Source organism: Artemia franciscana, chromosome 14 (assembly GCF_032884065.1).
Source record: "Artemia franciscana chromosome 14, ASM3288406v1, whole genome shotgun sequence".
Classification (NCBI taxonomy): Eukaryota; Metazoa; Arthropoda; class Branchiopoda; order Anostraca; family Artemiidae; genus Artemia; species Artemia franciscana.
Genome location: NC_088876.1, coordinates 19,958,172 through 19,983,907, shown reverse-complemented (window position 1 = coordinate 19,983,907; position 25,736 = coordinate 19,958,172). Strand labels below are relative to the sequence as shown.

At 37.1% G+C, this 25,736-nt stretch overlaps 1 protein-coding gene across 6 annotated transcripts in view; it reads right to left on the bottom strand.

The window, feature by feature from the left end:
- LOC136035425 (beta-alanine transporter-like) overlaps positions 1 to 25,736 on the bottom strand; it is a 112,397-nt gene that overhangs the window by 13,854 nt on the left and 72,807 nt on the right. For all 6 annotated transcript variants that reach the window (XM_065717222.1, XM_065717218.1, XM_065717221.1 and 3 more), the window contains 3 exons: positions 22,762 to 22,896; positions 11,287 to 11,366; positions 1,579 to 1,757 (listed from right to left, as the gene is read on the bottom strand). In XM_065717222.1, coding sequence (XP_065573294.1) covers positions 1,579 to 1,757; positions 11,287 to 11,366; positions 22,762 to 22,896 — 394 coding nt within the window. The remainder of the gene's footprint in view (positions 1 to 1,578; positions 1,758 to 11,286; positions 11,367 to 22,761; positions 22,897 to 25,736) is intronic.

Here is a 25,736-nt window from a genome sequence, read left to right as displayed (position 1 = left end):
TTTCTTTTTTACAGAGAACCTTCAGGTTTACTTAAAAAATAGGATTTGGTTTTAACGAAGTTTAATTTTTATGCCTTTTTTCTCTCTATTTGTATCCCGTTGTTTATCAAGTCTGTTCTATATTTGGCAATGTTCGTTTTTGTAAAGAATTTTTCTACTAAATAAATATTAAATATAAATTTATTTTGTGATATTTACTATTAACTCTATTCATATCATTGGAATACAGATAAACTAAGAATCGCTCTGAATGACAAGTTTGCCTTTTCTTGCTTTGTCCTTAGTCATAATTAACATATCCTGTTATTTTTGTATATGACGCCATCCATGGTAGTTTACGGTTAGCAAAGAATGGCTCTTGTAAATAGAAACCAAAATTACAAAAATGGTAACACTAAGAATTTCGATAACAATATAAACAGTAACATAATTTGGTTTGTATGCTGATTCCATATAGACCTATATCAGATTTATTAAGTTTTATATTACCAATCGAAAGTTATGAAAACAAAATAATTGCTGAATCTTATAAAAGGAGGGAACACAAAAATTCCGCTTAATACCAAGAAGGATGGTTCTGGATGCGTACATTCACCACGATGACTTTACTGAACCCAGCAAAATATTGATAGATGGCTTATTTGAACAAAATGTAGAGTCCTAATGCCCTTCAAAACTAATAAAAAGAAATGGCATCACCAAGGCCGTATCCAAAGAGAGGGGGGTAGGGGGCTTGAATCCCACCCTTCCCCGAAATTCTTGTCCGACTAGTAAAAACGTAACAAAAATGAACATAAACAAAATTTTTGATACGTTTTTTAGAGATTTTTTGTGTACAATCCCACCTCGTATAATCCTTTTATCAATACCCCCCCCCCCCCCCCGAGAAAAATTCCTGGATACAGCCCTAGCCACCACAACACCGCGCCCATTTCTGTCATTTTATACAGAAGTTATATAACCTCCCAATTGTAGATGCCATATTGCCGTGCTGTGATACATTCGCTCTTAAGGATACATCCAGTCCAAAAAAAAAAAAAAAAAAAAAAAAAAAAAAAAAAAAAAAAAAAAAAAAAAAAAAAAAAAAAACCGAGGACACTGATCTTACTGTTCAGGCTATTTTATCAGAAAATTCAAGTTCATCTCACTCTGAAGATTCATCTGATAAATGTCGAATCGGGGAAAAAAACTGAAACTTAAGCACTCTCAACGGAAATGGGTAGGCTCCAGGATCTTAGCAATTAGATTAAACAGAAAAGAAAAACGTGAGCAGAATGTTGTAAGATCGGAAAAGTAAGATCTTGGGTGATTGATTAGCAAAAAAACAGGGCTAATATTTACCATTATTTCTGATGAATTGCAACAGCAATTGAAAATACAATTCCTCAATCCTTTTTGATTGTATTTTATTTTGCAATAAAAAAGGTTTTCTGATTTGACAATTAAACGTGTCATTAATTTTTTACCTGTCTGTTTGCTGAATTTGGTTCAAATGGACTCTAAAGTTCCGCTAATACTATTTTTAGAGGCCTTAACTTACCATTACTTACCATACTTACATTACTTACCATTACTTACCATATAATTGACTAACGGGATGAAAACAGGACCTAACATCCCAGCAACCGCACTGATACTCAATCCAATACCTCTAACTACGGTTGGGTAAAGTTCAGATGCGAATAGAGGTAGCACAACGAAAGCGCTTGAAATTCCAGATTTACCAATGCAGTATAAAACCAAAGTTGTCACGTAATCTGCAAAAGAGGCATCATGTCAAAAGAGGCATCTAATCTACATCTTGTATTTTTTCCTCTTTCAAGAAAAATTTACGACATTCTTCAATATGACAGAACAGAATTTGTATTTTTCTCCGATTAAATGCGTAAATTACCAAAAAAGAAAAGACATGATGGACCCTGTAAGAAATCTTGTCAAATTTTTTTTTCCAGGTAGAGAATGGTATTATTTTTCCTGTAAGGAAATCTTACTAATAAGAGCAATTTCATTGCAGCAAAGCTGATGAACTTTCAACTTTCACAGCCATGAAAACTAACACGCTTGCAAGAAGAGGATGAAAAAAAAATTATATTTTCTCTTTCTTTACAAGAATAATGTCTATTATCTTCTTTTTTTTTCAATCCACATGGTGCGCAACTTTAGCATAAATTTTGCATTTTTTTTTCAGAATAGATTATCTAATCCATCATCTTAACGCAATAACTAGTTTTAAATATTTCCTACTTTTTGTTATTTCTACGAACAGTATTCGTTATGTCTCTGTTAGATAAACATTATATTTCCTAGTAACAATTAAATCCAATTGAATAGATTAGTCAAACCAAAAAAAATTATATTGTTGGTATCAAATTCCATTTTTCATTAGTTAAAAGCAAATATTTTACCTTAAGTATTCGCTTCCTTCTGGTAACTAATTTTATTTCCATAGCGATATAAAGGATTTCCCATCTTCCTTGACTTTTTTTATCCTTGCATTTCACAATGTAAAATAAGTACAAAGACAGGATCTTTTCTACTTTCCCTCCTTAGATCCTCCTACACCAGGGGGCGCAAAGGGCAGCGACGGTTGACCTCCAACTTGACTGATTTTGTGTCAAAGACATAAGTTCGTTCAGAGTGGTTCGGAGACTCGCCACCTCTTTCTCCAGGGATCGACCAAGTGTGCTGCGCTGTCTTCCACTCGTTCGAATGCCGGGTGGGGTCCAACGTCATAAATTGTGTGGGAGGCGTCCTTCGCTCATGCGGGTCATATGCCCCGAATGGTCCCATCTTCTAATCCTGATCTCGTCGGTCACCAGTGCTTGTTCAGTATTAGCCCCTATCTGGGCCTTCGTTACTCTATCGATCCAATGTACCGCAAGGATTCTATGTTGGCAATTAGTCTCGAAGCCAAGTAATCCTTTCTCGGTATTCTTTGAAAGGCTCCAGGACTCGCATCCTTATAAAAGTACAGAGAATACTTTTTGAAGTTAAAAAAGAGGGGAATAGTTGTGGAAAAAAGTCAAAGTCATGGCCAATTGTAGAAAAAAGCCAAGACAGATTGTTGAATTAAGTGGGTAGCCCAGTCAAGGGTTAATTTTATCCCTTTGATTGCCGTTGTTACTGTCTGCCATTTATGCTACACCTTTCCGTGCATGTGTGTCCCTTCACAAATGCCGAACTAGAGTCGTACCTGTTGGAGGTTCTCGCTGGGGAACACACGCAGGTTGACTACGGGTTGACTTACTTGAAAATTTTCCTCTCATGGCTATCACTCGACAATGCTGAACTAGAGTCAACCCTCTCATGCTAATTCACGGTGGGTTGGGTTCAACCTGTTGGAGGTTCTCTCTCAGGTTAATTCACGAGTCGAGGAAGGGGGAAGCAGCATTACTCCGAAACAATCGCAATTTCAACTTCTGAGAGTAATATCTACATCTCCAAATATCCTTCAGCTGAGAAAATGCTCAACCTGCATACGCTATGCATAGCAAGACATCTGTATCACAATTCCCATCTTGAGTAATTGTACTACCGAGGTACTAAAATTCTCTGACCTTTTATATATCAGTACCTTCGTATCGAATCCCAGCTGCAATGGTCGTCACTTCTGCTTTTGACATATTTTTCGTTTTGTCAATATTAATCTTCACGTCCATAGAGGAAAGTTTCGCTGCTAGTTCATTCAGATTATGTTGAATGTCCTCTTGGCAGTGAGCCACGAGAACGATATCGTCAGCAAAATCGCAGTCTTGTATTTGACGCTCGGGGCTCTGTTTTGTGTTTATTACAAAATTTCTAAGCATTGCGAATAATGTTGGAGATAGTAAACATCCTTGACGCACACCGGACTCGACACGGAACCACTCTGACAGCCTATTCTCCGTCTGAACTGCAAAAACCTGTGCAGGTTTTTGCATACGCAATGCGTAGCAAGACTTCTCTATTACAATTTCCATCTTGGGTAATTGTACTACCGAGGTACTTAAATTCTCTGACCTCTTCTGTATAAGTGCCTTCGTATCGGATCCCAGCTGCAATCGTCGTCACTTCTGCGTTTGACATACTTTTCGTTTTGTCAATATTAATCTTTAGGCCCATAGAGGCAGCTTTCGCGGCTAGTTCATTCAGATTATGTTGAATGTCCTCTTGGCAGTGAGCCACGAGAACGATATCGTCAGCGAAATCGAAGTCTGTGTATTTGACGCTCGGGACTTAGTTTTAAGCCTCCTCTAAAGTGGCAAGCTCGGAGCGCAAAATCTATAAGCATTGCGAATAATGTTGGAGATAGTAAACATCCTTGAGACACCCGACTCGACAGGGAACCACTCTGACAGCCTATTCTCCATCTGGACTGCAAAAACCTGTGCAGCATGCAGGGCTTTAATCATATCAACAATTTTCGAAGGCGTTCCATAGGCTAGGAGAATTTTCACATTGCCTCTCGGTGCACAGACTCAAATGCTTTCAAGAAGTCTATAAACACTAAAAAAATCTGCACTTGCCGTTCGTTAGATTCCTCCAGTAGAACACGTGAAATAAATATCAGGTCGCAGCAAGAACGATTCGGGGGGGGGGAAACCATGTTGCTCATCCCTCAAAATTAAGTCCAATTCAGTCTGAATTCTACTAAGTATAATCTGACATAGAACTTTACTTCCGACTGTCAGGAGTGTGATACCTATCCAGTTATCGCATGATGTTATTCGACCTTTCTTAAATAGTTTCACGATAATGCCTTTATTCCAATCACGAGCGACAGCTTTGTCGGCCCACACCTTACCAAACAGCTTAAATAGTGGGCAAGCGAGAACTTTTTTTCATATTTCAACAGCTCCGTAGGGAACCCAGCTGCTTTCCCGTTTTTTTTATCGACTTCAGTACTATTAAAACTTCCTGGAAGAGGATGGGGCCCGAATAGATATCCAAGTTGAATAGGGGCACATCAGACACCAACAGTGACTCATGGGGTATCGGCTGGTTAAAAACATCCGAGAAATATTCACTCCAACGGTTTTGAACATCTACCTGATTGGTAAGCAGCTGCCTACTTTTATCCTCTATGCAGGGGCAAGGGTTAGTTTGCACGCCGGAAAGCTTCTTAGTAAGCATTTAGACGGTTTTATTATCACCCCGACTGGCTGCTTTTTCTGCCTCAGCTGCTATGTTCTCAGCGCATGCTCTCTTGTTATTCCTGGAAGACGTTTTCACTCGCTTATGGGCACATTTATACTGCTTTTTTAAACAATCACAGTATTGCCTATCGCTAGGCTGACTAGATGAATGACTAGGTGAGTATTTATAAAAAAAAAAAACCTGTCAGATTTGTTCTTTCCTGAATCAGCTGCCAAGTTTCTTCACTAATCCACTCTTCCGTATTTCGTTTCTTATATCTAAGAACTTCCGCTGCAGCATCTTTTAGGCACTCCGATAGTGATTTCCAAAGACAATCTGAACTTGTCTCGTCGGAGTCATCGAGGCTCAAAGCTGCAAACCTATTTTCTAGCGCAAGATAATATTTTTGACGAATAGTCTTATCACGGAACTTCTGGATATCAAATTTCTTAACTGTAACTGACACTTTCTTCACCACCTTCAACTTAATTGCATGTGGGTATAACTAGTTGATGTTCAGAGAAGCAATCGGCTCCGCGGTAAGCTCTGACATCTTCAAGGGACCTTCTTCTTCGCTTGCTGATGAGTATATGGTCGATCTGGTTTCGAGTGGTACCATCCGATGATCTGAACGCGTATTTGTGGATGGTCTTATGAGGGTACCATGTACCTCCTACAATATTGTCATTAGTGACGTAGTAATCAATCAGTCTCATGTCATTTTCATTGGTCTCACCAAGACCATGAGAACCGATCACCGTAGGGGCATAATCCTGGTGGCAGCCCACTTTCGCGTTAAAATCACCACACACAACCAATATATCGTGGCTATGAACTTTATTTGAACCTTACTTTTTCTTTTGTAATGTTTTTGTATGCTATATGTCGTTTGCACAAATTTTTCTGTTTATTATTTTTGCACGGTATTTACTTCTGTAGTTTTTTCTGTTGCATTTTGAGTGCGTTGTTTAATGTAATGACTTTCAAGTTACAGAAAAAAATAAAAATATTACTCATTATAACTGTTCTACTTACTCGTTGCAGCTGTTCTAAGTAGACTACTCATTGCACCTAGGTTTCTTATAGTGTTTGGTTATTAATAAGCATGGAATTTAGCTTTTATAGGGCTTAAGCATTATCTTCAGTCCACAGTAAGGCTGTAAAATCCGTCTGATGACTCATAGTTACTCCTTATAGGATCGCAATAGTAAATAACGTGTCTATAATATATAGACACAACATACTTGTCAGTTATACTTCTCAGCTTTTCAAAATCCTGAAATTTTTCTTTTAGGTTGAATCAGATTGAGCAAACAAAAGAAGATACTTGTATGATGAACGCCCTACCGCTCAAGCTGTTAATTCATTGACGCATTATAGAACCAGTTTTTTTTCATAAGTTTCTTTCAGCTTAGTGTGAGACAAGACAAAGAGAAGTGACATAATAGATGGAAAATATATAATTTAAGCTATATATTTGCACATTAGGGTGGGGGTAAATTATTTGGACAGTGTGAAGTTATTAAACAATTTTTACTAAATAATATGCAGAATAATTGTACCTTACACATTAGGTATGCAGACCCGCTATGGTTTACCCCCATCCGTCCTAATGTGCAAATATACAGGCCAAATTCGTTTCTAAAAATTTTATAGACAGAAAAAGGGTAGTTGGGGGAGGAGGTATTTTGGAAGGTTGGGTTAAGTAGAGAGGATCTGAAGGCTTATTTGGATTGGAGGGGAAATGGATTTTTGATTGGTGAGAAAAGAAAGTATCAAGGGAGAAAAGGGGAGAAAGTAGAAACTATTGCTTGTCCTATGTGTGGATCTCAGGATGAAAGTTTGATACATTTTTTTGTATGAATGTGTCGAATTGAATGAATGGAGGCGAGAGATGTATGGTAAAGAAAAATTGAATGAGATATGGATGTTAGATAGAATGAAAGAGACAAATTTCCTGAGTATTAAAAGAATAGCAAGATTTGTCAGGATTGCAGCGACACATCGTGAGCGTTTTCTTTAAAAAGTATTAATTTATTTTAGTTAATTTGTTGTTTGTTATGTAAATTCCCTATGGCCCACGGACTTTTTCTGGAATAAACTATTATTATATTACATTTTTAATTTACTTTTGTATATTTCATTAGGATTGAGCGTCAGAGAAACACATTAGAAGAATATTAGGTAGGGCATATATCATGCAATTACCCAAAAGAATATCTGTTCTTTGGAATGTGTTGCTTCAAACAGTCTTCTCGGTGAAAATTTTTGCTACCTTTTATTTATTATTTTCTGTAGATGGACTACAAGACTCAGAAGTCGGACCCCATGTGGAAATCTAGTACTTTTTATTATTAAAGATTTTTATCCTTTTCTGTTCTGTTCAGATCTGTCTATCCTTTTTTTCGTTTTCAAATCTTGATCCCTTTCTGATTAAATACACAGTAAACTAATTTTGGCTAATTTTAATTGTGAATTTTAATTCTGGGTTTAACAAGCACTCAAATACATATCCACTACAATACACTTATGTGTAACTCTGTGACTTCGTTGACCTTAATGTTATCATAAAAATATCGTGAAAGCACAGCTTTCACGAAAGCAAGGGCATAAAAAAGAGCGCACCCCCCCCCCCGAATACAAAATTTCAGTGACCGAATCATTGTCAGTAGAATAGACCGAATATCTAGGCATACTTAAGATTTTAATACCAAAAATTTCGGCAAAAAAAAGGATGAAATCTGTTGCAAAACTTTACGAAAAAGAGCCGTTTAAACCGAGAATCAAGAAACACATCGGCAAATAAAATATCGAACATTGCTAAAAGCCAGGCTAAATCAACTAGAAAGGCCGTATCTACTTCCTTTACGAAGAGCATCTTCTTTCTTGAACCACTTAAGAGCCTGATATCCATGAAAATTGATGGATAGGTAAGATTTAATTTATGAATTAAATTTAATTTTATCAATTAATTAATTTAAATTTATCAATAGAATTGATTAATTGCCATTAATGGAATTTTTTTTATTTGTATATGTTTGTTTACCATGTTGAGGGAGCCTTGCTTACACCCCACTTGCCTGGCCCTTTTTTGCTTACCCTGTATTTCTTTTCTTTTTGAAGCTTATTTCTTTTTTTCGTCAGTGCAGTTCTGAGCAGATTACTATTGTGCTACTTTATACCGCACTCTGCGAGCTCAGCTCTCTGTTGGGGCTTTACTATTTTATTGTATAAATGTAATTAAATTACAAAACTTGAACCGTTACTTGAGGAATCGAAATTATGAGTAATTAAACGAACAAAATAAGTAGGATGCTCTTCAGCGCCACACTCAAAACCATACTTGCACTCAACGGACGACAGGAGGGAGGGGAGGCTCCTTTCCCCTAGTATTATTCTTTGGGGTACCCTCCAAATATAAACGGTGGTAAAAAATGTAATTATTTCGCGTCTTACCCCCCCCCTCCTCCAACAAGAAAAAAATCCTCTAAGACCCCTCTCCTTCTCAAGCTGTCCTTGCGGGATGGTTATGCGCTGGGCTCGCAATCCTATGTCCTTAAAGGTTATTAAATAAAAAAAATAATTTTTTTAGCTGAAAGTAAGGAGCGACATTAAAACTTAAAACGAACAGAAATTACTCCGTATATGAAATGGGTTGTCCCCTCCGCAATCCCTCGCTCTTTACGCTAAAACTTTTAATTGTTTTAAAAAGTAGAATTGTGGCAACAAGTCAAACTTTAGCGTAAAGAGCGAGGAATTGCGGAGGGGACAACCCATTTCATGCGGAGTAATTTCTGTTCGTTTTAAGTTTTAATGTCGCTCCTTACTTTCAGCTAAAAAAATTATTTTTTATTTATTTAATTTCTGAACGTTTTTGAATTAATGCATGTTTGGTTTTGGCTCTCCGCACATAAATTATTAAAATGAAATTTGTATATTAATTCTTTTTTTGGCTAAATGGCTTTCTCTTAGTTTTGATCAGACGATTTTGAGAAATAAGGGGTGGAGAAGGAGGCCTAGTTGCCCTCCAATTTTTCGGCTACTTAAAAAGGCAACTAGAACTTTTAATTTTTAACGAACGTTTTTATTAGTAAAAAATATACGTAACTTAAGAATTAACTTACGTAACAAACTTTCATAACCTTATATTTTTATTATGTATACGAGGGGGTTTGTACCCTCGTTAATACCTCGCTCTTTACACTAAATCGTAAGTTTCGTCCCAATTCTTTAAGAATGACCCCTGAATCAGAAAGGCCGTAGAATAAATAGTTGAAATTACTAAAAATACTTTAGCATAAAGAGCAAGGTATTTATCTCCTCCTAAATACCTCGGTCTTTATGCTAAAGTATTTTTAGAACCCCTCATATGCGTAATAATCTCTGTTCGTTTTAAGTTTCAATGCTACTTCTTCCTTTCATTTGAAAAAACGTTTTCATGTTTATTTTTCATTGTTTTCTTATAGTAATGCTGGAGAATCCTGCGCCCTTTTCATTGAATTTTTCTTCCCCCATGACAGATTCCTCCAAGGAAAGATCCTCCAACATAGCCCCCTCTCCTCAGCCCCACCCCCAAACAAAATAAAATCCCCCTGAAAACGTCTGTACACTTCCCAATAACCATTACTATATGTAAACACTGGTCAAAGTTTGTAACTTGTAGCCCCTTCCATGGGGACTGTGGGGGGGTAAGTCGTCCCAAAAGACATAGTTATAAGGCTTTTCGACTATGCTGAACAAAAAGGCTATCTCAAAATTTTGATCCGTTGACTTTGGGAAAAAAAATGAGCGTGGGAGGAGGCCTAGATGCCCTCCAATTTTTTGGTCACTTAAAAAGGGCACTAGAACTTTTCATTTCCGTTAGAATGAGCCCTCTTGCGACATTCTAGGACCACTTGGTCGATACGATGACCCCTGGGAAAAAAACAAAAAACAAAAAAACAAACAAATAAACACGCACCCATGATTTGTCTTCTGGCAAAAAATACAAAATTCCACAGTTTTGTAGATAGGAGCTTGAAACTTCTACAGTAGGGTTCTCTGATACATTGAATCTGATGGTGTCATTTTCGTTAAGATCCTACGACTTTTAGGGGGTGTTTCCCCCTATTTTCCTAAATAAGGCAAATTTTCTCAGGCTCGTAACTTTTGATGGGTAAGACTAAACTTGATGAAACTTATATATTTAAAATCAGCATTAAAATGCGATTCTTTTGATGTAGCTATTGATATCAAAATTCAATTTTTTAGAGTTTTGGTTACTATTGAGCCGGGTCGCTCCTTACTACAGTTCGTTACCACGAACTGTTTGATAGTTTCAACTCCTCGTGTCGTCGATTATTCAGTTTGGGACAAGGATCAGTGGCGTGACTCTTTGAGCTACGACGGATTCAGCCCAGTTCTAAATGAGTAGCTGGAGAAATCTGGGGAAGGCAAACAGGAAGTGCCCAAAACTAAAGGATGGCCTCCTCTCAAACTCCCATAGTACTTCCTGGCAGAGGGACCACGACACGGATAAGAAAGCAAAGTCTTTGATCTATGAAATATAGTACCACTTCTTTTATCTACTTCCTTCTCAAGAGTTCGGCCTGGGTGTGCATCAATACTCAAAACTAGAGAAGGAACTGGCAAAAAGGCAGTTCATAATCCAGATCCATACATTTGATTTTTAAAAATCAAACAGGGAATAAATATGAGCTCCATTGGTTTGTAAAATTCGGCCGTCCCGTTTCCTTTATCACCTTTTATATAAATGCGCCTCTAAAAATACAGCTAGCAGATAAGAATTAAAAGGATTTTTGAGTGCAATAGGATACTTTTGGATACTATGGCCAATGTATCTTTTGGGTAGCATAAATCCCAAAGATAAGAAATTAGGCTTATTATCAAAATTTTTAGTCAAATGGTTTTTATTAAAAGGAGTTTTAACAGAAATAAAATCTAAAGCTGAGACTTGTAATGTTGTAACAAGAGACAGGTATTTGGATTTTAAATTTTTGCAGAAAAATCCAATAGCTTCAAACTCAGAGGCATACGGCCCATTTCTTAAAAACGTAACCTCGTATTACTTTTCTATTTCCTTTTCATGTTTAAAAAAGACCTGGGACTTCTATCTCGTGCAATACGATTTTAAGTAATTCGTTGTGATTTAAGTCTGCGAGTCTAACTTACCATCCTCTGATAAGACAGTTCCTAGGCAAGCAGCTCCACCGATTATCATCGAAGCCCAGAGTACCCAGCGACGACCCCATCTAAAAAGTAAAGCACAAAATATGGATAATGACAGATAATTGACGTTTCAGACATCGGTAATCGGTTAGTTTCTGAGCAGTGTTGACACATCAAGGAACAAGTCACAAAAAAAAAGAGTTTTGGTAAATAGTTAGTTCGGCAAATTCCAAATAATTAAACTTTGTCATGAATTATTTCGTTTAGAATACAGAAATATTTCTAAGAAAGATACAAAGAATACATTTTACCAGTAAATTGTGTGATTATATTATGATAGGCTTGTATAGTGAATAGTTCAGGGCTGACACAGGTTCAAATAGTCAAAAATAGTGAATCCAGGAATGGATTCACACTTTTTTTGGTGGATTCTCACTTTTTTTGGTGGAAAAAGGGACCTTTAAGGACCTTCCTGAGACAGAAAAAAGGACCTAAGGGACCTGGTCTAGCTGTTGAATACCGTATAAAAGACATAATCAACATAATTCTCGAAATTTAAACCGATCTCTCATATATCAGAAATTTGGACGGCCGGCAAAGTAACGTCATTATTTTCTGAAAAGACATGGTTAATATCAAGATGATCTGACCCCTTGGCTTTCATTTGGATCCTTCTATGTTAATTTTTTTTATTTATTTTCAACTATGTAGGTACAGAAGTTTGGAAAATACATAAGTAACTACTTTAATTAATGGCCAGAAAATAATCACAAGATCGCAACATTTCTTTTACTGTTTTTTTCTGGCCTTGGCTTTGCTTCCTTTAGACCTTCAAACGTATAGTTTGAAGCAACTGCAGTTGAATTTCAATCAGGTCTTCCTTCTCAATGGCGATTTTAAGCCGATTTCAGGCTCTTCAGACATCCCACGAGTATCTTCCTACTTGTGCCCAACGGCACAAGAAATTTTCTTTTCTTGTAATTACTTTTCAAGAGCCTCTATTCTTCGTTTGATGGAAAAAAGCTGAGGGAGCATTTGCTTTTTTTCTAGACGCTTCCATCGTTCTTTTTAGTAGTGAGGGATTTTTGGATTCCACGACGCCTATATCCGCTACTGTTTACTTCTTCACCGTAAACCACGAAGAAGTTAACAGCGACTCCCTACAGACATAGGTGCTTGTAACTTGAAACTAAAAAGGAGTTGCATGACTTGTTAAATTTATGGAGGATGACGTCATCCCACCTGACTAGTTTTGCTAGAGCTCAGTACCCACTAGTCAAGTGGGAAACCTTCAATTGTAACTGAGCATGACGTATTGTGCGCACGTGGGGGTTACGTAATACTTATACAAATGATTTCTTCAAGATGCTTCAAGACATTTTCGTGACGTTTTAAGAGATTTCAAGACGTTTTTAAGACATTTTTCTTCAAAGCTTTTGTCAAGACGTTTCTAGACATTTCAAGATGTTGTTTAAGACATTTTCTACAAGACATTTTTCAAAACGTTTCAATATATTTTAAGACATTTTACAAACGTTTTCCTGCAAGATTTCTCCCAGACTTGTTTCTTCAGGTACCGGTTAAGTGGAGAACCCCCGGGTGTAACTGAGGATGGCGCTCGAGGCGGCACTCAAATGTTATCTAATACCTTAGGAGATGTTTTTTTCTTCGAGATTTTTTCGAGATGTTTCTTTTCTTCAAGAATTATTTTTCTTCAATGTGTTTTCCCCCTCAAGACATTCCAAAACCGCTTATGAAAGATGTGATTTGATTCAGGAAACCTTTATAATCCATCATCAGAGATTTTTTCTGCACTCAAGGAATCGAATGTAAGAACCAAGAATTCCCCAATGGAGTGAGGGTGAATTATTTATTTAACAACAATCTTTGTTTTTTTAACGAGGGCCAATTAAAGAAAAAACATATGGAACAAGTAACAGAGTCTCTCAAACCCTTAAAGCTCCTTTAAAAGATACAAGAATTATTTATTTAACAAGAAATCTTTGTTTTTAATGAGCACCAAGTAAAGAAAAAACCAAACGGAATCTTGCAACAGAGTTTCTCAAACCCCATAAAGCACTTTAAAAAGATTCAAGAATTATTTATTTAACAATAAAGCTTCGTTTTTTGAATGAAGGTCAAGTAAAGGAAAACACATGAAATCAGGCAACAGTCTCCCAAACCCCGTAAGGCTGTTTTAAAAAATACAAGAATTATTTATTTAACAAAAAATCTTCGTCTTTTAATGAGCGCCAAGTAAAGAAAAAACCAAACAGAATCAGATAACAGAGTCTCTCAAACCCGGTAAAGCTCCTCTAAACGATATTATAAGAATTATTTGTTTAACAAAAATCTTCTTTTGTTAATGAGCACCAAGTAAAGACGTTGATGATCGAAAACAGAAAAAAATCAGACAAATCAACGTTTCAAACTGTAGTTTTGCTCAAAACCGGATGAAAATGCTATGATACAACACTCGCTTGAGTGTCAAATTTATAACAATAATATTTCATAACAAAAAACAAAAAACTCCAAGAAAAAAACATCTCCTAAATTATTACGTGACACTCACCTGAGCGCCATTCTTAGGTATAACCGGGGGTTGCCCACTTGAATGGCACCTGAAGAAACAAGTCTTGAAAAAAATCATGAAAAATAACGTCTTAAAGAAAACGTCTTAAAAAGTCTTGAAGAAAATGTCTTAAAGAACGTCTTGAAATGCCTTGAAAAATGTCTTGAAGAAAAAATGTCTTAGAAACGTCGGTAAATGTCTTGAAACATCTAAAAAATGTCTTGAAGCATCTTGAAGAAAACATTCGTATCAGTATTACGTAACATCGACATGTGTACAATGCGTTTTTCTCAGTTACAACTGAAGGCCCCCACTTGACTAGAAGGCCCTGAGCCCTAGCAAAACAATTCACGCAAGATTACGTACTCCCCAATACATTTAACAACTCACGCAACTTCTTTTAGTATTACGTAACAAGCACCTGCGTCTCAAAGGAAATCAAGAACACCTGCTTCTTAAGGGAATTACCGTTAAACTTCTTCACAATTAACGGCGAACAAGAAAAGAAAAGCGGCTATTGGTGTCTCGGAATCTAAAAAGCCCTCGCTACGCTTCTTCACTCTTATTTTCCAGCTCTCTCTGATTCTCGAGACACATTTCGCAACTTGAAACGACATTCTTGTTTCACAGTCATCGCTTTGATCGAGGATGCGGAGAGTACTTTAATGCTGAAGAAAGTAGGCTATCCATGTCCTACTTGCTTTAACACCATTTGCAAAAAAAGTTCGAGCACGAGACTTGAACTCGAAACTTACACTTTGTGCTTCAGGCCCAAAGTGTCAATCTAATACTACCTAAGGACTTGGGGATGAAAAAATGGAGACACAACTATGCTCCCAGATTTTTGGTTTTGAAGAGGGGGCTATAAACGTATAATGAAAAGTTTTAGAACATGGTAATTTCAGTGGTCTACTTCACGACGTGAGATCATTTTTGAGAGGTTTCAGAAGTGTTTTTTTTTTTTTTTTTTTTTTTTTTTTTTAATTCCGATAGGAAAATTTCGAGACAATAAACTAATGTTGAGATAAAAGTGAACAACAGTTACCATTCCTGGATTTCTCTTCGCTGAGTATTTTTTTAGCATTATTTTTTTTTTAACTATTTTTATTTCATTTTCGGTCACTACACCCCAGGGATTACTCTTTGCTAGGTTCCAGCTATTATTCAGCAAAAATGACATAAGGAAAGGGTTTGACTTCAATGGCTACTTTGGTGTAGTTATTATTCGATTAAGAGTGAGTTGAGAAAAAATGTCGAATTTCCGGAGATACATATCTAAGAAACGAACACAAAAAGCAAAACCGCTTAAGTGACTCCAGAGGCAAAGGACATCAAATCCCATCGTCCATCATTTATCAAGAAGGCTTGGAGGCTGTAAACTTGAAATTATTTTGCAGCCTCGGGCAACTAAAGATCACTTCTTAGCTGAAGTATTGGCATAGTTTAAATCTGCAAAAAAGGACTTACAGAGACTTGAAAGCTGTTTTAGGGACTTTTAGGGACATTGTGGCAGCCCTGATATTTCGTATTTTTCCAGGTTACCATTTGCCCTTTCCTTTTCTCTTTCGTTGTCATAAAAAACGCTACCATTTGCTAAAAGTTACCATCCACACAAACATGCAAATAGGAGGAACACGGTGCAGCTTCCAAACCCAAAAAATCATCACTCTTATAAATATTTCTGTATATCCCTATAGATGTTCACAAATATCCTATAATTTGCCACTAATTCACCTCTTTTGTAGCGCTTTATGAGTGTTTCTCAAAATGAATTTTCTGCCTACATGAATTTCCACTTATGGGGCTGGCGACGCCCCTTAAAATTTTTTTTTTTCAAATACCCTCTTTCTATGTTCAAAATTACTTCTCAAAAGTTTGTCAGTACCAAATGAAGGTATTAAGCAACGTCTTGGTAATTACACATGTGAAGGGAACTTTGCAGCCCCCCTCCCCCTCCCCACCTTCAAAAATATTACTAGTTTACCTGTTTTCCCCTAATCTCAGATTATTTCTGTAAAATTCATCCGTTAACTGATCTTTTTTTAAATCCAGCATCCAGCTCCCTCCACAGAGTATACGGGCTGGGAACACTTCCTTCTCCCGAAATTAATATAGGTCTTAATGACACCACTCATTTAAAACAAAATCATTATGATTTTAATACGTAGACATAAATTATACTCTAGAATTAAAGTCAGGTAACAGAAATACAGTTAAACTACATTGATTCCGTTCACCCGAAAAACAGCAAAAATAAGACTACAAAGATCTTACATGGCAACCACTTCGTTATTAAGCAGTGTTTTCTTCTTTCAACTTGATTCCGTGAATAGGATACATTTGACATACTATTACCGGTCTACACAATGATATATCTATGGCACTTACTTTACATTTAGTAATAAAGAAGGTTTTATGCTAAAACATGAGAGAATTATACCTTTTTGCAATTCATGTCCTCATTTTTTTTTTTCAACGGAGAGGAAATTTTAAAAATAATAATTACATTTTAAAATTCTAATGAAAAGTAGATACTACAATTGGGTTTCATTGACAATCATTGACACTCCTTCAAACTTTATTTTTATTCTTTAATCAACAATTCCACGATCCGGTCAAAAAATTAAATACAATTCCCACTTTCTCAAGAAAATTCAACGTTGTTAGAACTGTAAAGGATGTTAAATGAAAGAGAGGACAGCACTGGAATCTCAATCCATTACAAAAGTAATTTTAACTATTGACTCAAGGGGAAAGTATCAACAACAAGCTTTACTTAAAGCTTCCATTGAGCACAAGGTTTCTCCAGTAGGTAATCAGAGAGAGCCGTGTTCTTTTAGTCTTGTCATGGATCAACCGAAACGATGTCAAACATATTCAGAGCCAAAGCATAAAACGGAGGGCCATCTTCGGCAACACATCTTACAAAGGAGTAATATATATAGGAGATAGAGGGCGTAGGAAAAAGATTTGAAAAAAAATTACTCGTGGATTTCAAACAGAGGAGGATCAAATTAGCGTTGTCTCTGAATCAAATATTGCTACTACTGCTACTACTACTACTACTACTACTACTACTACTACTACTACAACTCACAACTCCCTGCAGTAGCAATCCACCTGAGGCCAGTACAGGTGCGAACATTCCTCTCCGCGCAAATCCATTCAAAGTTTCGCTCTTTACCCCTTCATATGAAGAAATTAAAGTAACTTTAGAAATGAATTTCTAAGCGGTGAAGTTTCTTTTTTTTTTCACTTTCTTGACAATGAAGAAGGTCGCCAAAGTCAACATACTTAACGGAGTAAAGTTGTGAAAAACAAAGTGTTTCACAAGTTGAAAAAATTTACAATTAGTTTATATGGCATGGGCTGACAAAGAAATAAACTCTTAATTCATATATCGTCTTTAGTTATAGAATTTTAAGCTTAAAGCCAATTAATGAATTTCAATTTCATCAAACGATACGCATAATTACCCCACAAGATTTCATTTTCGGATTAGAATACTTATGGCAGTTCTGTTGACAGAAGCGTGAGAAAAGAAAATGTTGGGGCTAGGGCGACAAATTACTGAACACCGGGGTGGGGGAGTCATACCCAAAACGTATAACTGCATTCGTGCTACGTTTCGGCAACATATAACTGCGTTCCACCTATACTGAATTGGATATTTCATTGATATTATCAAACCATTAAGATTTTTAAGTGAATTTCATCCCTGTGAGGCTAGTCAGATTTCGCAATCTTTGGCAAAGGATTATAGGTCTTGACCTAAATAAAATTATATTGCTACTGTGTGACGTCACCATTACAATATCGATCGAACAACCGTATCTGATTTATGGATTACGATTTGGATTGTGGCTGGAAATAAGATGGCTAAAAAGTTGGTTTTAGCCCCATTCTGAACTTTTTAAAATCACTGTGCAATTTTACAAGATAAGAAGACCCTTCATTCTGAGCTGGATATCAAAACCCGGATGGTTTCGTATGCCAAAGATGATGACAATTCTACTGATATGTGCAAGTTGCTAGTCACGACGGCAAAGCAAAATGTTCTGATCCTGATGTTTGTAATTTACAGTCCGTTTGAAGTACTTGCCATTGACGAGTCTGTTCATGCCACGGTAGTTTCGAAAGGAAATGAACTTTCGAGAAAATAGATAGATTTATGTTGAATGCTAGCCACTTCCCGATCAGCCTGCCTGAAAAGTCCCAGCTCCCCCAATCCACAAACTTCTCACCACTCTACTCTGTGATACTTAAAAACCACCCAAAAGACCCAAATGAACGAAAAACGTTCATCGACAAGGTGGGCCCAAATCCAAACGATATAACCGAGTTTTGCCGCTCTAACGACGAGTCCAAGCAAACCGCGGGCCAGATAGTCGAAAATGTTAAGCGCACCGAACCATCGCTTATCATTTCCCTCAAGGAGCCTGCTTTTGTCACGGCGATTAAGCGAGTGCCAGAAGATTTAGCCGAGCTCTTACAGAAACAGCTAATCCCCAGGTGTACTAAAGCAGTACAGTGTGACAAGTTCCGAATATTTAAAGTTTACTTTCCGTCTTGAGCAGATCCTGATATTCTGAAAGCATCTTTGAAAGTTGGATATGAACGCCTCCCGGTTGAAGAGTTTGTGTTACTTCAATTGCCATGGGATTGGTCACCTTGTCATGAATTGTAAGAACAGTGCATTGCGTTCTGAATATATGTCAACCGATCGCAAAACTACATGCCAAAAAAGTGACTTTTTCGTACGTTGCAAGACAAATGGTCACTCGTGTTATAATGTAAAATCCCCGAAAAACTGCAAAACTTTAGCCCAAGGACTCGTTTCTACGATCAAGGAATATCAATGGGTCATTTACAACTCAAATTCCTGTGTTGGAAAGCCTCAGCTCTAGTTATAACGTGATTTTTCTCCAGGAACATTTTGTTACTAAACATGGTATCAACATACTTACACTTGATGGCATGACGTAGTACTCCGTGCCTGCTAGAAAGCTGAATGACAGAAGCAGACGTTAAATTTTCGTTATTTTCGTTAAATCGGCTCTCCTTTCTAGCTTGTTCGAACTAAATGATCATTACTTAGCTGCGAGAGTGGACTTGAGATTTTATATTAGTGTGTATCTACCCACTGATTACTCCAACAATCAGTCAGAGCAACTATTTGCTTTATCGTGCGAGAAGTTAGGTTCTCGTATAGAAAAAAAATCGGCGTATAGATTTACCTTGTGTTATAGCCGGAGACTCTAATTGTTATTTTTCTGAGCCAAATTCTTAAGCGTCTCCACATACTACTATCGTTAAGGCTTTATTTAGTTATTTTTTACGTGTATTAGATAAAATGTCGGATGTCACGTATATTCACACGTCTTCGCAAACCTCTAACTTGAACCACGTTGCTGTATCTTCAAATCTGAACGCCAATACAGTTAACATTATATTTGATTATCAGCTGTCTGACCACTTCCCTATAAATTGGTCTAAAGGTGTGTCATCTTCGGTTTTTCAAAGTAGTCCACTAGCACGTGATTCCCCAGCGGAATGGTATCGTCGTGATTGGTCAAATATTGAGCAAACTAGGTTCCTTGAGTCCATAATTCTGGAGCTTTTTACTTCATGTAAAAAGCTCCATTCGGACATGTGAATGACATACGGATCTCCACGAAACGGAAGTTTTTCAAATTCTTACTCAGTATCGTAGAGATCTTATAAATAGATATTCTGCTCACGCAAAACAAGACCAAAGTAGGGTGTTTGAATTTGTCTCCTCCTCAGCATCCCCTTCTTCGTCACTATCCTCAGCTGATATTCCTGAGGCAGAATGGTATGCATATTATTAATCTGAGCTTTCTGCCCCTGACCTCATCACAGAGCAATCTTATGAAGTAGCTCTGGATCAGTTTCTGGATGCTCAGCCCAACGAAGATTTGGTGGTCAGTACCCGTTTTGTCAAAGATGCCATCCAAAAATCAAAATGAAAACGTTCATCTAGTATTGACAGAGTCAGTGCGATTCCTTTGAAATACGCATGAAAACTTCTTATTGGTCATCTTTCTCTACTCATGCAGAAAATTTTCACTCAGAGTATCGTTCCTTCTTCTTTTTGCATCAGAGATCAGACTCCTATCTCTAAAAAAGGGATATCTGAGGTCAACTGTGCATCCTTCCGCCCTATTACTGTAGCTACATCCCTTTGCAAACTCTTTAAGTTACTATTTATTCGGGAACATGAGTCTTCTATAACCCTCTACACCAGTTTGGATTTGAGAGAGGCACCAGGTGTGCCGACGCTTTAACAGCTGTGGCAAATGCCAAAATGATACGCAATCGTGTGGAGCAAGCCTTTTTTTTTGGGGGGGGGGACATGATGTCAGACGTGCATTCGACTCTCTTACCCATGCAACAATGCTTCTGAAAGCTGGTAAATTTGGATCGAATCTGGCCATTATTCGTTCTCTTCGGGATTTATATTCCAGACTACGTATCCGCCTGAAGCTGCCCCCGGATAAAGGCATGCCCACAATTCCACGTAGACAACTTATCCCAGTATAGAAAAGAGCCCGTCACCTCTACCAAGCTCTTTAATAACTATGTTCAGGGAGCAAAAGATTTGTGCCCACCTTCACTGATTTGTCGTCTGTAAACCTCTCCTTGGTATACTATGCAGACGACATCCTAAACCTTAGTCGAACTCTTCAAAGTATCACCGAAAGTTTTGGAATCCTTGGAGCGGAATACCAGAAAGTTGGGCTTGAATTCATCTCATTCAAATCTATTATTGTCGTATTTAACTGGAAAACAGATTCCTCTGCCCCTTCCATCACACTTGGATCTGGCTCCGTTCAACCTATAGAACACCTTATGAATCTAGGTCTGCCCATTGCTTCTTCTATCCGACATACCCGAGAACTTCTTCTTGAAGAAATCAGACGTATAATCCCAGCAGCTTACGCTTCCATTGTATCTTGTAAACTTCGATTCACCCAACCTCTTCTAGGAAGTCTATGTAATGTTGTTGCACTTCCCTACATCGTCTATACCGCACCCTTCTGGAAACTCTTAACTAAAACTGACAAGGGTACAACCCGATTCATATTTCGTCGTTTTGCCAAGTATCTGCTTCGTCTGCCTCCGTGGTATAGAAATTCGCTCTCTACTGCGAAATTCAAGGTTGCAGACCCAGATATTACCGTTGCCAGACGGATAGCGAAACATAATAGAAAAATAGATGGGATGTTAAATGATTGGTCCTACATTCTTAAGCAGTGATATATTATTGTTTTCCCCTTTCCTATGCTTTGTCTTGTTGTATGTTTAATTGTGACGGGGTTTTAAATAATTTTTAATAATAATAATAATTTTAATTATTGTAAGATTGTTGAATGTTATTGTTCTGCAGCATATATAGCATTTCGCGCTGTTCTGAAGATTTTTTTCTCACACATATATTATGGAAATTAACTGTGCTATTATTGTTTCTCAAATTTTCTCCTTCGGCTCGCACTTTGGACCCGAAACTCGTTTGTGTTTATTCATTATAGTATAACTGATCCTTGTACTGCAACATGTGTTGTCAATCTTAATGGTTAAATTGTCACACGACTGGAGCCATATCTTGCAGTGGTAAGATAATGGGCACATTAGAAAGTTAATGATTGTGTTTATACTCGTTCACTTAGAAGTCATTATTTTATTCTGATTTCTTTCGTCTATTCGCTTGTCGTGTATTTTGCGAAGTGTATAATTGTTGTCTTTATTGTTTTATCATTTTTTTTTCTTTTACTGCTCCATCTTCTTGCTTTTGTATGACGGGATCTCAAATAAATAAATAAATATAAACCTTGGAAAGGCTGCCTTTCTTTATCAAGAACAATATCTGATCAAACAATGCAGATAAACATTTCTTTTTCGAAGTGAATTAACTCACTTGTTTTACTTAACTAAATATCAAAGGAAACCAAAAGTGTACACTAATACCTACTTTATTTTTCAATTTTTACAGCCCAGACATAACTTTTTGCAACCTAACCCACGTTAGAGGGCATGATGTTAGATGGCTCTGGCTCCCTAAAGTAAACCCTTGACTCATCTGATCCAGCCAAGAGACTTAGACTGCAATAGTAAGAGAAAAAAAAACAGGGGGGGGGGGCATGAACAACGAAATCTTGAATACAAAGATCGCGGCCGAATGTATTAAAATACATTTATTCTAGGCTTTGGAAGTCGATTTTAAAAGAATATGTCCCAACACTATACACTTTTTATGAAATGGCCTTAGAATTTTGTGGCTAGAGAAAGTGGGCAATTATTTTTTCCTGGTTCTCACAAATGGGTATACGCTACGGCTTTACTTGTTCCCGTCGAATGGCAGGCTGTGGACTTTTTAGTAAATTCCAACCTAAGTTTACTTTATTTACACTCCCCTGATGTTTTATTTCAAAATTAAAAGATAAAATGAACAAATAAATCTGATTAAGAAGATTATGAAACATTTTCAATAAAAAAATAAAAACTACATTTAATGAATAAAGAAAGAAAGAATTATTGAGAGAATTGGGATTAGTTCATGAAACACCAATAGCATTGTGGTGCAATGATTGGGTTTTTGCGAAAAAGTGGGGGATCCGAAAACCTAGGTAAAATTTTAAGACAAAACTGGACAAGTCTAAACGAACTTCATTTTTTTATTTAGGGGGGTGAAAGAGGCCCGAAAGGCCCCCTCTGGATGAACCAGGACTATTAATACGAAGCCAAAATACTGACTATACATGGGGATACCTCCAATAACTGACTTAGATGCCTCTACTTAAAATGAAACCTATTTCATTTTATGTTAGCCAAGGCAAACATTTATGGGAAATGCAGTCTCTATTTTATAACTACTTAAATCTTACCTATTCATAGTTGGAAACAAGAGCAAATAAGTAGGAAGCTCTGCAGCGCCAGCCAAAAAGAAATTGAGATACTCATTCCCGCCTAATACTGGTGCATAGTAAGAGAGACCAACATAAACACTTGTGACAGTGAACCTGGAAAAAAAATTAACAAATGTTTGTAGCTTCAATTTAGATTTAGATTTACTAACGTTTAAGTGATTCCATTAGTAAACGTCACGTGTCTATATCTATTCTAACGGGTTTCTAAGGACACCTAGTTGAAATAAAAAGAACGGAAGAAGTTTCCACAGATTTTTCGGGTATCAAAGTAAACTGGGGATAAAACTAAAAACTATCACTTTTATAAAGAGTGCTCACACATTTTCGAAAACTAAAAAATTTGTCTTTTTCACACCTTTCTGACATAATTTTCTAATTAAACAAAATATTCATCTCTCTCGTATCGTCAAAACTGTTCGATTTAACCCCACGAAATCAATAAATCTTTACTTAGGCAGCGCTATTGCGCTGTCTAAGTAAAGAGCGATGTGGGCCCAATGTATTATTATTAATTTTTTTTTGTCTTAGACCAGGGCACTTCGTATCAAGGGAGTAGTCATAGAAACTTCGAAAAGGACTCATTTAGTTGGAAATTGAAAGAGCTAGTACCCTTTTTAATAGTCGAAAGCGATTAAAGGGCAACAAACCCCCTCCCCCACCCACCGTTTACCCAAACACATTCAATCAAAATTTTGAGAAAACCGTTGTGTTCAACGTAGTTGAAAGCTCCGGAAATTATGTCTTTGAGGATGACAATCCCCCTATAACCCTCTGGGCAAGGGTTGTAAGTTATTCCCTGGGAGCATATCAAGGTTTATATAGAAAGGCGATCATATTAACTTCAGAAGGGGGCTCAGTGGTGTGGTAATCAGAAGTTCTACTGCTCTTTTTCAGATTAAGAGAGATAAGAGGGTGGATACCACCCCCCCCCTTGTTTTTTCCCAGAATGCATCCGATAGAAATTTCGAAGTCGCCATTTGTTGTCATAAAAACTTCGAAAAAGGCTCAATCGATTGGAAATTGAAAGGGCTAGTGCCCTTTTTAATGGTCGAAAGTAAAAAGGGGCAACAAGCCACCCTTCCCCCACTCTCATCAATTTCCAAAACGCATCTAATCAAAATTTCGAGATAGCCATTCAGCGTAGTTGAAAGGTCTGTAAATTAAGTCTTTGATGAAGACAACACCGTCACAGCCCTTAGCGCAAGCATTGTAAGCTATGCTCCGAGGGCATATAAGGTTTATATAGAAAACGTGGCCGTAAAAACACCTGAGAGGGCTCATTTTATTAGAAATAAGATGTTCTACTGTCCTTTTTATGAGTCAAAGTGATCGGGGGGCAGTCCCCCTCCACGTCGTGTTTTCAACAAATACATCCGATAGAACATTTCAGATAGCCATTTATTCAAAAATAGTCCAAATATCATATAATAAGGCCTTTGGTGTTGACAGAGTCCCCCAGAGTCTGGGGTTAAGGGTTGTAAGTTATGCCCCAGAGGCATATAATATTTTTTATGGAAGGGGTAGTCGTGTGAACTTCAGGAGAGAATCATTTGATTGAAAATGTACAGTTCTAGTTCCTTTTTAAGATTCAAACATGATGGAGAGCAACTAGTCCCCCCTGACATCCTCTTTTCCCGAAACGCATTCAATTGAAATTTTGAGGTTACCATTTTATTACCAATAGTCCAAAAATCATGTTGCCTTAGGGTGGAAACAATACCCCAGAACCCATGGGCAAGGGCTTTAAGTTATGCCCCAGGGCATTTAAGATTTTATGGAACGGGTGGTCGTATAAACTTTGAATCGAATGGAGCTCATTTGATTGGAAGTCGGAAGTTTTAGTGTTCTTTTTAAGAGTAAAAATAAATGGAGGGCAATCAGCCGCCTCCCCTCTAAGCCTATCATTCTCCAAAACATATCCGATTGAAATTTTAACAGATCTATTTTATTCAGCCTTGTTGAAAGGTCCAGTAATAATGTCTTTAAGGATTTCAACCTCCCCACAGTCCTCAGGACAAAAGCTCTAAGTTAGGCAATTTGTTCATTGTTAACACATAGTATATGATATTGAGAAATGTATGCATGTTTGAATTTTACTTTCAAAGAAGACGAAGGCCATTCAGGTGAGCCTTTCAGGGAATGTTGAGGAGAGTGTTGAACTAAATCAAAGCACGTGAAGTATATACGGAATGTCAGAAGGGTGTAATACAGGAATAACAGAGTATACTAATTTGGAAAATTCAGGAAATCGTAATTGATATGATCAAAAAAGGCAATATTTGCATGCTACCAATATTACTACAACTACCACCATTACTACTACTACACTACTCCATTTACAATATCGAGGGAAACTTGGACTAAATCAAAAGATAATACTTGCATGCAAACTGTCAAAATAGCATATTTCAAGGATTGGATTGGGTATTAAGTTGGAACTATCAGAGAATGCTTAAAGGGGAAGGTCGTCTCACCAAATAGAAATATGTGTACACTACTGCTAATACTACTGTTACTGCTACATTTACTACTACTACTAATACTACTACTACCTCTATTGCAAATACTTATAAGGTTAAGAGCACTGGAATGAAAATTTCAAGAACTATATGAAGATACGGGTTACCAAAAGGACTTATCAGGAATGTCATAGCAATGACTAATTGTACCTAAGTTGAAAGGTCCAGGACTTTATGAGAGGGATGTTCTACTGACCAAAAGGTAATAAGTTAATACTACTAATGCTAGTAGTACTACCGCTATTCAATACTATTGGTAGTACTATCATTCCAACTACTGAAACTACTATTACAACTATGCCTAAGGCAATGAAAGTGAAACTTTCAAGGAATTTCAAGAAGGGAAGATGAACTGATTCACAACACACCATCTGTATGCAGGTTGTCAAAATTGTGTAACAGCAATATCTTAGG